Here is a 14,579-nt window from a genome sequence, read left to right as displayed (position 1 = left end):
GAATGCATCTGGGATTATATCAAACAAAGAGATTGTTCCCCTCTTTCCCCCATCAACTTTCATCAATTGGCAAAAGCCTCCAGTGTCCCAGAGAGTTGAGGGGACGGGGGCCTCTGGGAGTAGTGGAAGAGCATCCACCAGAGTGGTTGAGAGGATCTGGCTAAGCCAGACGTTGGGTAACGCTGCACAAACTGTCGGTCCAGCTCAGCGTGGGGATGCTGCCCTGGGCCTTCCCTTTGAGCTGATTATCAGCTTTTCACAGGAACCAGCAGGGAAGCACATGTGAAACCTCTGTGAGGCTGGTGAGTGTCTCCATGCCTTGTGTGACTCTGCATGTAGATGAAGCAGCTTCGGCTTTCGGAGCTGCTGCTGCTTAGTTCTCAGAGAAGTCCTTTTCTCCCGCCTGGCTCCCTGCTGCGACAGCCCTTTTCAGGCTTTCTATCCCCCCCAGTCTCTTCTCCTGCACAACACAGAGAACCTTGATTGAAATAAAGACTCAAGAGAACATGGTTTATTTTCTCCTCTTCAATCCATTTTAGAAAAGCTTTTTAATTGGTTTGAAAAAAAATGCTAAACAAAATGCAACGTCTTTCAGTCTTCTTGAGCTACTAGTAATAGATACCACCATTTAAGCATTGCTGGATGGAACTAGCAAGCACAAGCTGTGACTGGGAATTGAAAGCAAGCTCAGAGATGTTTCTACTTTCTTTAAAGTCTAACATGTTTACTCTCAAAACTTCTGCAAAGTACAAACAAGCCAGAAAGCCCAGAAAACCAGAAGTTTCAAGTATTTGCCCTTCTCACACAACATTAAGACAACACAGCACAAACCAATTCATCAGAGACACACACCTCACACTCCATTTTTACAAGGAATGAACCTAAACCATGATCCCAATCCCACAGAAATTTCTGTTGGTTTGACCTCATGGAGCAGGTTAGTACCACTCATGTACTCATGTGCATCTAAAGCATGTATCTGCATCTCAAACTGCAACAAAAGCCCTGAAACCAGCCCTTGCTTCCAAATAAATTGCTCCCCAAGGGACCTGCTCATCTCAGAGGGAACCTGGAAGGGCGCTGATTAACAAGCAGTGTTCTCTCCCTGCTGGGTTTCTCACTTGAGCTTAAAACCCCCAAGAGTCTCCATGTCCAAACTGAATTTATCTTCACAGAAAACATTCACAGCAGAAAAGGACTTTTCCTGCATGACTCTGCCTCTAACACACTGGGTTTTTTTAATGAAGAAGACACAAGTGTCTTGGGGAACTCACACAAAACAAACATGCCAGGAAGACTCTGCCACCAGAACTGCCAAAGTAAAGTCAGCCCAAAGGATCCCTTCAACCCAAGGTCCTCATTTCCACAGTAGCTGACATTGAACACTCAGAAAAAAACCCAACAACCCCACATCATCAATCAAACAGTGACATTTCCTCAGAAAACTCTCTACCTTCCAACAATTTATGGCTTAAGTCACCGTAATAGTGGCTGTCAACCCAGTCTTCCAGCCTCAAGGGCATTTCAAACATTGCAAAGTACAAATCTCCAGCAACATGCAGAAACTTGGCAAATAGCTGAGAGCTTCCAGCCCTGGACCTTGCTTTCTGGGAGACGTGGGTGCCAACAAAAGTGCATCTAAGCAACAAAACACGTTCAGAGGACGCAGTGACGAAATGGGCAATTTAGTATCTCAAGTTCCTTTAACAACTGAAACAAATCAAGTTCTAATCTCTTAGTTAATGGCAACAACCATTTCCTGGTGGAAATACTCAGCAATAGATCAATGATTGCATGAGATTGCAATGATCAAAGATGGTTGTAGTGCTGCACACAGGCCGCCTCTCTGTTCCAATGTGTGGCAACTGAATCCAAGTCTTATCTTAGAGACTTTCCATGGCATGGAAAGATCACTAGGAAAAATAATCTTTGTTCTCCCAGGTTGAAAGTCACAAGGGGAACTTCAGGGTCTGTGGCATTACAATAAGTTTAAAGTTCTGGATTTGAAAGGTCTTTTCACAAAACTCTCCAAGGAAAACAATGTTCACACAAATGTTACTGTTTCCAGGATATTAAAAATTACCCAAAAAATTGAGTTCATCCAGGCTGTGCTCTTCTGCTTTTTCCTGACACCAACTTTCCAGGTTTTCCTGTTAGTGTGTCATTTATTCATGCAGATACTTTCACACACACAGTAGAATTCCAGTGAAAGCCAGGAAAAATGGCAAAGAATAAAGAAGAGCCCCTGCCTGATTGTTGTGCTCAGTGCCAGCTTCAGAAACATTATCACTTAGATCATAGAATCACAGAATCATCCTGCTTGGAAGGGACCTTGAAGATCATCAAGTCCAACCACAACCTACATCCACCAACCACAACCTGATCCACCCCTTCAGTGCTTAACTCATGTCTCTCAGCACCACATCTGTATTTCTGAAAAGAAAAACACTTCCAGGGATGGTGACTCCACCACCTCCCTGGGCAGCCTGTTCCAGTGTCCAGCCACTCTCTGGGTAAAGAAATTCTTTCTAATATCCAGTCTAAACCTCTCCTGGTGCAGCTTCAGGCTATTTTCTCTCCTCAGATGTTCTTAAATGTCATCAAGCCAGAAAGTGCAAAAACACAGAATCGGTAGGAGATACAAGATCTTAAGCTTTCCTCACTCACTGTAATTTACACCTGATAATTTCAAGTTAAGAACAAATTAAAACCTTGACATCAACTCTCATATAGTACTCAGAAATTGATTCCTAATTCAGGAGGGAGCCTGTGGTTGAGCCAGGGATTGATTTGGACTGAGCAGTTTCTCAGTTCATCAGCAAGCTGACAGCTTGTATGTTTCAGTCGTACATGGGGAAGGTTAAACTTCTTCCCTTAGTCAGTATTTCTAGGGCTAAATATAGAAGCTTCAGTCTTAAGTAATTAGATAATTAGAGCTGGATCCTTTGTGGTTATCCCAGAAATGTCTAACTAACAGCAGCAAGATGGGATTAACTGGACTGCATCAGAGACAGTGGCACTACCAGCACTGGCAGCACAGCAGGTCTCAGCAGGACTCAGAGCTCTCCACTGTCATAACTATCACAGAAAAAGGGCACTTTGCCCCTCAAATACTTTCTTACCTGAGGAGGGGCCTTCTTTAGCAGCACAAGAAGGGCTTGCAACACCAGATTAGAGAACCGTGGTCCAATTGGGACATAATCTGAAATGAAAAACGTATTTTAATGCCCACTAAGCAGATGCACATTTAAGCCACTTCACTGTGTCAAAAACAGGAAGTGGTTCCAGATAATTTCCAGTTCACAACACTTTAATATTGCAAATCATGGAATCATGGAATGGTTTGGATTGGAAGGGACCCTAAAGGTCATTTAGATCCAACCCCTGCATGGGCAGGGAAACCTCCCACCAGCCCAGGCTGCTCCAAGCCCCATCCAACTTGCCCTTCAACACTGCCAGGGATGGGGCAGCCACAGCTTCCCTGGGCAACCTGGGCCAGGCTCTCACCACCCTCACACCAAAGAATTTCCTCCTCATGTCTCACCTACATCTCCCCTCTTCCAGTTTTAATCCACTACCCCTTCTCCAACACTTCAGTATTTCTGCACAGCACATGATCTAGCTCACTCTCATCATCCTCACTCACCTAGAAGTCTCTCAATGTCATCCACAACAACACAGCTGAGCTGGGACTTGTATGCATCATCGAAGATCTACGAAACAGCAAAATGACTCATTGTTAAATCTCAGCAACAAAACTACAATAGTCATGACAGGACCTGTTGATGTGTTTTTACTAAATACAGCAGATTTTGGAGGAATGAACAGAGAACAAAAGAGATAAGTACCAAGAGACTAGAATCTACCTACATTTAATAAAACACTGAGACTCAACATATGCAGAGCTTGGTTTTGTTCACTTTTAAGTATCACAGAATGTCAGGGGTTGGAAGGAACCTCTGGAGATCACCAAGTCCAACCCCCCTGCCAGAGCAGGACCACCAGGGGCAGATCACTGAGAAAGGCATCCAGACAGGTCTAAAAAGTCTCCTGAGAAGAAGACTCTACAACCTCTCTGGGCAGCCTGTCCCAGGGCTCTGTCACCCTCACAGGAAAGAAGTTCTTCCTCGTGTTGAGATGTTCCAGTTTGTGTCCATTGCCCCTCGTCCTACCATAGGGAACACTGAAAAGAGATTGGCCCCTCCTTCTTGACACCCACCCTGCAGATATTTAGACATTAATAAGATCTCCCTTCAGTCTTCCCTTCTCCAGACTAAACAGCCCAGTTCTCTCAGCCTTTCCTCCTCAGACAGATGTTCCAGTCACTTCATCATCTTTGTAGCCTCCCTTGGACTCTCTCCAGTAGATCCCTGTCCCTCTTCAAATGGGGAGCCCAGAACCGGACACAATACTCCAGATGTGGTCTCACCAGAGAAGAGGGGGAGGAGAACCTCCATCAACCTGCTGGCTACAATTTTCTTGATGCCCCCCATAACATCACTGTCCTTCTTGGCCACAAGGGCACACTGCTTGTCCACCAGGACTCCAAGCTCTTTCTCCCTGGAGCTGCTTTCTAGCAGGCCAACCCCTAACCTGTCCTGGTGCCTGGTGTTATCCCTCCCCACCCTGCCCACAGACCAGCTGCCCTGTGTTTCATCATAAGCAATGAACAAAACAGGGCACTATTCCTCTGGTTCTTCGATCTGGGGCCACATGGATCTAACCCCACACACACAGATTCCCCACAATTGTGATGTAACTCCGAAGCTTTTCCACCCAGGCCAGATATTGGCTACTTTTCCTAAGAACTTATTGCAGGGAGAACCTACTCAGGTTCCAGCCTCCATATCACCCCTTATGGAGCAGCCAACCAGTGTCCTGCAAAGCTCTGGATGTCCACAGGTGGCAGCAGAAGGACATCAGCAGCACTGCAGGCTGACCTCAAGCATACACTGACCCAAGTCATGTCCAAAAGGCTCCTTTTTAAATCTAAATTACAACCTGGACTTCCAGCCACGAGCATAGTGCTTCTCTTAGAACCTACACAGTCCTGCAGAGGTTCTGAGCTGGTGACATTTCAGTGTCCTTCAGCTAGAAAAGTAAGTGCTGCAATTGCTTCAATGAAATCCTCCTTCCACCTGGCTACTTGAAATGATTGAAGATCTTCAACTTGTTTTAACTCCCCCTGCTCCCCAAGCTGTTAAAACTCTTGTTTAACCAAATGTTACCATCTCCAAACTGTTCCTAGTTCCATTCCAGCAAGATCTAGTCTTCCCAAGGGTAACCCTGAGCTCCTCCTGCCTTCATCTCTGCAGGCAGAGCCCCAGACTTGCTCATCACAGATGTTTTGTTCGACAGTCATGACAACATATCAGATCCAACTGACAGAGCCCTGGAATTCTCCCTGAGTCACTTCATGTTGGTGCCACAAAAGCATTAATTCAACTTTATAAATAAATAGATGCACATGAATTTTGGACATAGAGAGAGCAAAAAACACAGTCAAAAGAATAATTCACTTTGCTGTTGTGGGAAACTGTTCTTTTCTTCCCCACATAAGTCTAACTAGAGAACACAGAACTGGGTTGTCATCAAGCAAAGAAGTAGGACACAGAAGTACCTTCTTCATAGCTTGGCACTTGGCCGTTTCAGAAAATCCAATCATCTTATCAGGAGAACAGATCTTGATAAAGGGAAAGTTGGATTCTTCTGCTATTTTTGCTGCTAAAGCAGTCTTCCCACTGTGGGGGGGACCTGAAACAAAGGACACACATGATGAAAAAACAGGGCGAAAACAGCTCTGCTAAGGCTCAGCATGGATGGCATTTCAGACGTGTTTCTCATCTCATCTGAAGGTACCTGCACTGAAATGACCTTCTCTGCTCCTTGCAGAAGGAACATGCTCCCTCCCGCTGCAACCACACCTCAGATGAAGGAAATTAATGCAACTATTTGAGCATGTGCAGACTGATTTGCCATGAACCCAACACATCAGAGGATGTTACACGTTTTGTAGGACTGGCCACTGCAGCAAAATTAGCATGTGTTTGTATTCTGAAGGAACTTCTGGAACTGCATTGATGCCCCCTTCCTGTGGCAAACAAGCAGCACGACCATGCCAGCTCAATATTGAGAAAGAAGTTATTTGCTTGAATTCACAGCAGAATCTTCAGAGACCAAAGACTTACCTTAACCTCTTCACCCAGTACAAATCAATCTGGAGAGCAAGAAGATGTTGCATTCAAGCAACATGTTGGCTACAAGCACACAGAATTCTTCAGGAATGAACCCTGTGCAGCAGAGGGTTTGACTTCAGGAAAAGAAAGAGGGAAGCACTAAATAACTACTAATAATAACTAATTCTACTCCATTATCTGTAACATAGATACTGGAACAGGTTTCCTAAGACTCTTGACAGCAACCAACAGTCTAGATAAAGGACAGCCCACCTCTGCCTAACAGCAGACACCTGAGTGTGCCCAGGTGAAGGGTTGTTGGAACTCAGCTAATTGCACTGACACCAGTGCAATCACTCCAGTGACTTCAAAGAAAATGTAGACATCTACCCCAACTAGAGATGCTGGTACCATAAAACACCCACATTTAGATTATTACCTGGGTACATTCACTTCTCTGTTGCTCCACAAACAGGATTTCTCCCAGGCCAAGAAGACAGTTTTAATATCTAAAGCAATTTTCACCCAAGGAAAATGAAAGAGCCCAGTTCCATCTTTCCTCCAATGTGTTTCTTTTTATACAATCACAGAATAGTGAAGGTTGGAAGGGATTTTAAAGACCATCAGGCTCCAACCCCCCTGCATGGGCAGGGACAGCTCCCACCAGCTCAGGTTGCTCCAAGCCCCATCCAACCTGCCTTTCAACACTTCCAGGGATGGGGCAGCCACAGCTTCCCTGGGAAACCTGTTCCAAGGTCTTCCTACCCTCAGGGTGAAGAATTTCTTCCTAATATCTAACCTAAATCTCCCCTCTTTCAGTTTAAAACCATTACTCTCTGTCTTATCACTACACTCTCTGGAGAAAAGCCCCTCCCCAGCTTTCCTGGAGCCCCTTCAGGCACTGGAAGGTGCTCTAAGGTCTCCCTGGAGCCTTCTCTTCTCCAGGCTGAACACCCCAACTCCCTCAGCCTATGTGCAGTTGCAGGATATAACAAATGCCCACTTGGGCAACATAGGAATAGTTTACAGAAGTAAAATACATTTGCATTCCTCCCCTTTACCTTCCAGAAGAACGCTGACCAGAGGCGTGCGGTCACTGTTCTTAGTTTGCTGGACAAGTAGTTCCCCATCATCCAACACCCTTGTTACTGGATCACCCCATTTGATAATCCCATTCATGATGTAGCTTGCATAGTCTTCCTGGTTGGTTCCAAATGCCTGTATTAAGAGAGGGAGCATTTTTTTTTTCCAAGAAATTTTGCATCACATCAGAAAAAATGGAAACAATCAAACATGTCCAAAGTGACCAGGCCCAAGACTCTGGAAGCTGCTCAAGTGAGACAGTCAGTCCTGGAAACCCCCTGAGGGGACTGAACACTCTGCATGTTTAGAAATATCTTTTCACACACCCTTCAAACAAATCCTAATCAGTGCAAGTTGCCAATAGGTTCTGATCCACATGATTTAAAGCCAGTTCTTAAAACTGAGGCTTAAATCTCCTCCTCCTCCAGCCCATGTCAAAACAATCACCCATCAACTGAAGCAGCCTGAAAGGGAGAGTGTCCATACAACAAGAAGAACTTCCAAGTTGCTCTCTTGATTTTGCCTGTTCCTTTTCATGATTCATGCAGCAAAAGGTACAGAAGAGAACCTCAGCACCACAGGCAGAAACAGACCTTCTTCTTTCCTTGCTGCAACCCAGGACATGGTGTGTCAGTCCCCAGTGCCCCCCCTGACCCCAGGAGGGATTTGCTACTTCGTGTCATTGGCTGCACTGGTGACCTTACAGCAGCTGCAAGGTGCCTACTTACAGGTTTGATGTCGTTCTCCAAAGATGCAAAGAAGTCTCCTCTTGTCACACGTAAACTCTCTGCCTTCTCCATATCCACTTCCACTTTGTTGCTGGCCTATAAAGGCAATAAAGGACACTGAAGTGCAGCAGCACCACACCTGCCAGCTCCCATCCACTGACCCCACCACGGGTCAGTCTGGGTCAGGAAGAAAAGGGCTGCCGAGCAAGACATTGGTTGGACATTTGCTGGTTACCACTGAAGCAACCATGATCCTCAGGGAGCCACACCAATGCACCAGCCCCACCAAGTAATGGAGAAGCAGCTGTTCCACTCCACTGGGAGGGAAGCTGAAGAGTATGGCCATGAGCCCCCTTTCAGAGAAGCCACCCCAGCCAAAAACAGGCTGGGAGCTCTGCACCATCCCTGCTGCTGCAGCTCTGCCTTGACTACAGAAACCAAGAGCCAGTGAGGCTCAGACTGGTGCCCAGTGTGGGACTGATCTCACCTACATTCACATTCCTAACAGTTACTAGAGCTCTGCAGGTTCCCTCCAGAGCAGGGCACTACTCCTGCCATTGTAGAGGCTGTAGAAAAAAATGTTACACTTTCTGGGTGCTGGATGGGAAGGGGATGAAGCCTCCTTCACTATCTGACTTAAGAAGACAAATGAAAGTTTGGTTTAACCCACCTCTAAATCCACCCACACCACCTTCAGCAACTCAGCCAAAAGTAAGAACTCCTCACACACCTCTCCTTCAGCTTTTAGATTTCTCTTCAAACTAGCCACTTCCCTCTGTACAATAAAGCCTTGCAGAGGATTGGGACAGTGTAGATTTCTTTCTGCTTTGTCTTTATTTGCTTTAGTTCCACCAAAGCCATGAACCTTCTCAAGGTAGCAATTGGAATGGATCAGCTGGAGCTGGCTCAGCTCACTGGGTTCCTTTCTTATTGAAAAGCATCACCTTGCTCCCTTCAGCCATTCCCAAACCATCCAAAAACTCCTCAAAGCTAATGACTGGAAGCAAACACACAGCAGAGCCAGCATCATTGCAACCTCCTCCTGTAAACTCTTCCTCAATCCCAACTAGAGGTACTACCAGAAGGTGGCCCAAAGCTGCTCACAGGGGAGCCACAGGAGGTTTTGAATTCTTGAATCACAGAATCGCAGAAGCACCAAGGCTGGAAGAGACTTTTAAGATCATCAAGTCCAGCCCATGACCTGACACCACACCAGCCAGACCATGGCATTAAGTGCCACATCCAGCCTTTCCTTGAACACCTCCAGGGATGGTGCCTCCACCACTTCCCTGGGCAGTCCATCCCAATGTCTCATCACTCTGTCCATGAGGAAGTGCTTCCTGATATCCAACCTAAACCTCCCCTGGAGCAGCTTCAGGCCAGGCCCTCTCATCCTGTCACTGGTTGCCTGGGAGAAGAGCCCAGACCCCACCTGACCACAACCTCCCTTTAGGTAGTTGTAGAGAGTGAGAAGGTCCCCCCTGAGTCTCCTCTTCTCCAGGCTAAACAACCCCAGCTCCCTCAGCCTCTCCCTATAAGACTTTCCCTCTGGTCCCTTCACCAGCCTTGTTGTCTCCTCTGGACCTGCTCCAGCACCTCAAGATCCTTTTTGAAGTGAGGGGCCAGAGCTGCACCCAGGACTCAGGGTGAGGTGTCACCAGGGCTGTGTACAAGGCTTTGAAGCTGGAGACTTTATTCAAGTGGCTGCAGACCCTAAACCTGCTGCAGATGTACTGCTGAGCAGGGCTGCAGCTCCACTTCCTGGGAGTATTTGTAGATCTGTGAGCATCTCGATTGCCTTGAGCACCCATGAGGAAAAAAAAGGAATTGAAACAACTTTTCCACTCAATAGGACAGGAAAGCTGGCAGTTAAGATACTGATCCCAGGGGTGCAGTCTGCTGAGGACCCCAAGGGGAGTGAGAGGTACCAGGACCAGGATTAGGCACAGGCTGGATTTGATCTGGGAAGGGCAATTCATCCAACTGCCAAGTGGTAAGGCACAAACCTGGGTGTGAGTAGCACACAGCTGAGGCAGGTCTTCATTCTTTTGCACCCAAGTGCAGCCTTGAAAGGCTTTTGGCAATTTCTGAATTTCCCAATCCTACACGATTTCCAGTGAAATACACCCAAGTCTTACACCACCTCCTGCTTCTACCTACAATGGCCCTACATGACCTGATAGCTGAGGAAGGAAAAACTTGGGATTTCAAGGAGTTTCTTTGAAGGCACAGCAACCTCCTGTAAATAACCCTTACACCTCCAGCACCTTTGCCTAAGACCAAGGTGATGGACAAGTCATTTTGACCCTCGAAGACGCATCTCAGAGACATTCTCTGTTGACCAGGATGACCTCCAAGAAGTTGTGTGATTGAGCATGAAAAAAATCATAATGAAAAAATCATCATTACATTCTGCTTGTCTTGTAGAGCAGCAAACTCAGCCTCTAAAGTGGAGCCCAGATTGGCCAACAACCCTGTGCCAAAGGAGCAACTGTCACCAGATGGTGGTTGAAGTCACAGAGCAACATCCACAGCAACATCCACTGAGCAGAGACACAGGATGCCAAAGAGATCCAACCAGGGGCTCTTTAGTACAGGTTGATCCCTCATCTGCTTTGCAGAGGGAAGTGAAGGTACTTGAAAGACTATTAATCTATTCCTGAAGTTGTTTGTACATTTAAAAATGGGGGGGGTTCCTTCTTCCCTACCCTTTCATGAGTCACCCGTTTTAATTTTTAACACACACACTTTAAGAGAGATTATCAGAAGATTCTCAATGATTCAAAAGAATCCTATCCTTTGATGATCAATTCATGCTCCTGCTTCTCACAGTTGCTTCTGAAAACTAGGTCAGGTCTATGATGCATATTTTAAATATATTGCAGGAGAGAGCAAAATACCTTTGTGCATCACTGGCCTGCAGACACCTCCAGGAAAAGCACTAAGATTATACAAAAAAACTACAGCAGAGTATTTGAAAAGAAAAACGAAGTGTAGTCACTTCCCATCTGGAAGATCAATACCATTATTGTTGCTGTTGTTATTACTACTATTACTATGACCTTTATTATTAAGATGTCAATCACATACCAACCTAAAGGAGGGGACTGCTCTTCTGCACTTATGCGTTGCTATTTTCTCTTCTCCCACTGTGACATTTTGGCCCAACAGGGTGATACAGCAAAACATTAATGGTCCCCAGACTCGCCAAAAAAATTCAAGCCTTGAAAAAAATATCAACTATAAGAAAAATGAATTATTTAAAGAAAATGTTTTGCTTGTGAAGGGCTGAAATTACCTCCAGAGGTGCTGATTATTTTTAATTTTTTTTTGAGGCAGAAGAGAAAAAAATGACAAACTGGTGATGTCTGAGGATTTTGCTAAGGGAAACAATTAATAATTTCTCAAGTATTATGGCTACAGAAGGATAATTAACAGAAAGACCATTTTTCCCAAGAGATACAAACATCTAAGCAATTCATGATTAAATGAAAACATGATTTGCTTTCTTCAGATTGAAGGCTGAGCAGACATTTTACTTAAAAATACACCAGTGTTGTGGACCTCCTGGGAAAGGCTTTTCTCTGCAGTAACTCACAGCAGCTCTTGGCCACTGGAGCAAAGGGGCTGCACCTTTCTGCCTCCTTCTTCACCAACTCATCATCTCATATTTCAACACCACCAAATACTGTGTTTTGCATCTGGATTAATATAACCTGACATTTCATGGTCCTTAATTCCTTTCTAGTTAAAGATACACTGACCTCCCACGATCAGCAAGCACTGGGAAGGCAAGGCAATGCTCCTCAAGAGTGGCAGGAGCTAAGAACACTTCATCTCTGTGGACACTGAGACAATCACCAGGGAGTTCCTTGTTTCAAATGAAAGATGTTGCATGAACTGCTTCTGAATTTGTCCAAGATCTTAACATCAGTGTCATTCTGGAGCACAAGGTTGCTTCCACAGCTAAAACACTTCTTCACATAGTGCACATCTCCTGTTCTTGGCTTGGAGCAGGGCCCTGCTGGTACCATCTGCTGTTCTCTGAGATCTTGTGGTAGGACAGGGTGAACAATCACTTCCCAGCCACTGATTCCTATCCATTCATTATTTCACAAGCTTTTCCTAACCCTTCATTGTATTTGCCTCAGGCTGTGAAATCCTAACTATTCTTCCACTGAAAACCCTCCTACACCTCTGTCCTTCCTGACTGCCCTTCCATACCCTTGCCCTACCATAAACTTCTCCAGGTGGGTGTCCCAGGAAGGCACAGATTCCAATGCACCAGGGATTTTATCCATAACCACAGCCTCACTTTTGCTCTGTGTTCTTTTCCTTGTAAATTCTCATGTTGCATTTCCTGTTCTCTCTGGTAAGCACTGAGCTGATCTTTTAAGACCACTAAAACTCTATGAAGTTGACCCCAGCAATGGTCAGGTCAGTCCCTATCATGGCCTACACCTTTTTGAATTCTCTCTCCCCAGTTTACACTTAAATTCACTGACTGCATCTTGTGCCTTCACATTATTTCAAATGCCTTCTGCAGTTTTCCATGGGTGGCCTCCATCTTTATGAGGACAAACAGCTTTGAGCTTGAAACCTCCTCTTTCCTCCCTTCTACAGATCATTTATGAATACACTGATCCATCCAGCAGAGACCTCTCCTCTGACTGGCTGCTGTCAACTCCACCTCTTATCTCCTGGGTCCAATTCATAACTTGAGCACAAGACTTTCAGTTTTTATCAAAATACACTAAAAAATAATCCCCTTCCATTCCCACTGAGCTATGCAGGATCCACTTGGAGGACAGGAGATGAAAGAGGTCATTCAGAACCATGTAAAAAGCACAGTGAAAAGGTGATGTCCACATGAGTTTCATCCCCAAGGAATGCCAAGGTGTCATGACCCATTTGGAAGCAAGAAAAGACTCCAGACATGGTTTTCCCTTTTTCTGCCCCAGTGAGAAATGACAGGACTGACCTTTATGTGTCTGTTCATAGCAGTAGACTGAGCAGCTCGGACTAAACCTTCTAACTCAGCACCACTGAAGTTTTTTGTCTCCACTGCCAGTTCTGAAATGTCCACATCTTCAGCCAGCAGCTGGTGCTCCCGCATCCGCACCGTGTGGATGTGCAGGATCTGGAACCGCCCCTTCTCATCAGGCAGGCCTGGGGAGTGAAACAGCCCCAGTCATACAGTGCCTCGGGGCAGCAAAGCCCTCCCTCTCCCCATGGTCCTACTCCCAAAGGCTCTTTCTCACCAAGAGCAACTCATCAAAGAATGACAGAATGGGTTGGGTTGGAAGGGACCTTAAACATCACTGTGCAATTGTAGCCCACAGGGCCAACCACATCCAGGGCTGCATCAAAAGAAGTGTGGCCAGCAGACCCAGAGGTGATTCTGCCCCTCTACTCTGCCCTGGTGGGACCTCACCTGGAGTGCTGTGTCCAGCTCTGAAGCCCCAACAGAAGAAAGATGTGAACTTGTTGGAATGCATCCAGAGGCCATGAAAACGATCCAAGGGCTGGAGCAGCTCTGCTCTGGAGCCAGGCTGGGAGAGTTGGGGTGTTCAGCCTGGAGAAGAGAAGGCTCCAGGGAGACCTTAGAGCACCTTCCAGTGACAAGGCGTGTTGCAGCCAGATGACCTTTAGGGTTCCTTCCAACCCAAACTATTCTAAGATTCTGTGATCAGTTCAGCCCCTAAGCCACCCCAGTGAGCTGGTCACACTATGGTCACATTTGCTTTCCTACTGCAACACATGTGAGGTTACATACTGCACCATGCCAGCCTGCTTACCTATCTCCATTTTCACCTCTAGTCTCCCTGGTCTCAGCAGAGCTTCATCAATCAGGTCAGGTCTGTTGGTCATTCCTAAAATCAAAGTTAAAAACAAAATAAGCTTTATCTGAGCTGACTGAGTGGGTCTCCAGATCCCTAATACAGCCCACAGAGCTAAGCAGATACCTCACAGAGTCTCAAGAAACCTGACAAAAAATATCCCACTTCCAGAAATACTGGAAAAGTCAGGTCCTGAAGTAGGGTTAGGGCAAGAGGGATCAAACCTGTACCCATGGCTGGATCTGCAGGGCTCCTGGCACCAGAACACCTAGAGAACACAGCTTGAGAAGCCCTACTATTTCCCATCCCACCACATCAATGGGTATTGATCCTTACAAGTTTCTTTCAACTATGAAACACTTGTTATCAAAAGCTAAAGGAGGGAACTGTTGGAAGCAGCAATATCAGGTGATTACAGCACCATCTCCTTCCACCTGGTACTGCTCCAGACACCCCATTTGGATTGGACCAAACCCATCCCATAACTTAGTTGAGCAAAATATTAGCAGTTTTCAGGCAGACCCCACAACAGAGAAACAAATAAGCAGCCTCCTACCAATCACCAGGATGTTATTGAGCTGCTCTACACCATCAATTTTAGACAGCAACTGGTTCACAACGGTGTCGTGGACGCCGGTGCTACCTGCCATGCTTCCCCTCTGCTTGCAGATTGCATCAATCTCATCAAAAATGATGATGTGCACTCCACTGTTTGCTCCCAGCTATTGGAGAGAAAAACATGTCAGGAATGC

At 45.9% G+C, this 14,579-nt stretch overlaps 1 protein-coding gene across 1 annotated transcript in view; it reads right to left on the bottom strand.

Moving 5' to 3' along the window:
• Window positions 1–14,579, bottom strand: part of NSF (N-ethylmaleimide-sensitive factor) — a 74,776-nt gene that overhangs the window by 22,612 nt on the left and 37,585 nt on the right. The window contains exons 9-16 of the mRNA XM_010008871.1: window positions 14,384–14,549; window positions 13,786–13,860; window positions 12,969–13,156; window positions 7,988–8,083; window positions 7,238–7,394; window positions 5,621–5,754; window positions 3,647–3,713; window positions 3,123–3,202 (exon numbers count right to left, since the gene is read on the bottom strand). Coding sequence (XP_010007173.1) covers window positions 3,123–3,202; window positions 3,647–3,713; window positions 5,621–5,754; window positions 7,238–7,394; window positions 7,988–8,083; window positions 12,969–13,156; window positions 13,786–13,860; window positions 14,384–14,549 — 963 coding nt within the window. The remainder of the gene's footprint in view (window positions 1–3,122; window positions 3,203–3,646; window positions 3,714–5,620; window positions 5,755–7,237; window positions 7,395–7,987; window positions 8,084–12,968; window positions 13,157–13,785; window positions 13,861–14,383; window positions 14,550–14,579) is intronic.

The sequence above is a fragment of the Chaetura pelagica genome, unplaced genomic scaffold (assembly GCF_000747805.2).
Source record: "Chaetura pelagica isolate M959 unplaced genomic scaffold, ChaPel_1.0 scaffold542, whole genome shotgun sequence".
Classification (NCBI taxonomy): domain Eukaryota; kingdom Metazoa; phylum Chordata; class Aves; order Apodiformes; family Apodidae; genus Chaetura; species Chaetura pelagica.
This window is presented reverse-complemented; position numbering and strand designations above follow the sequence as displayed.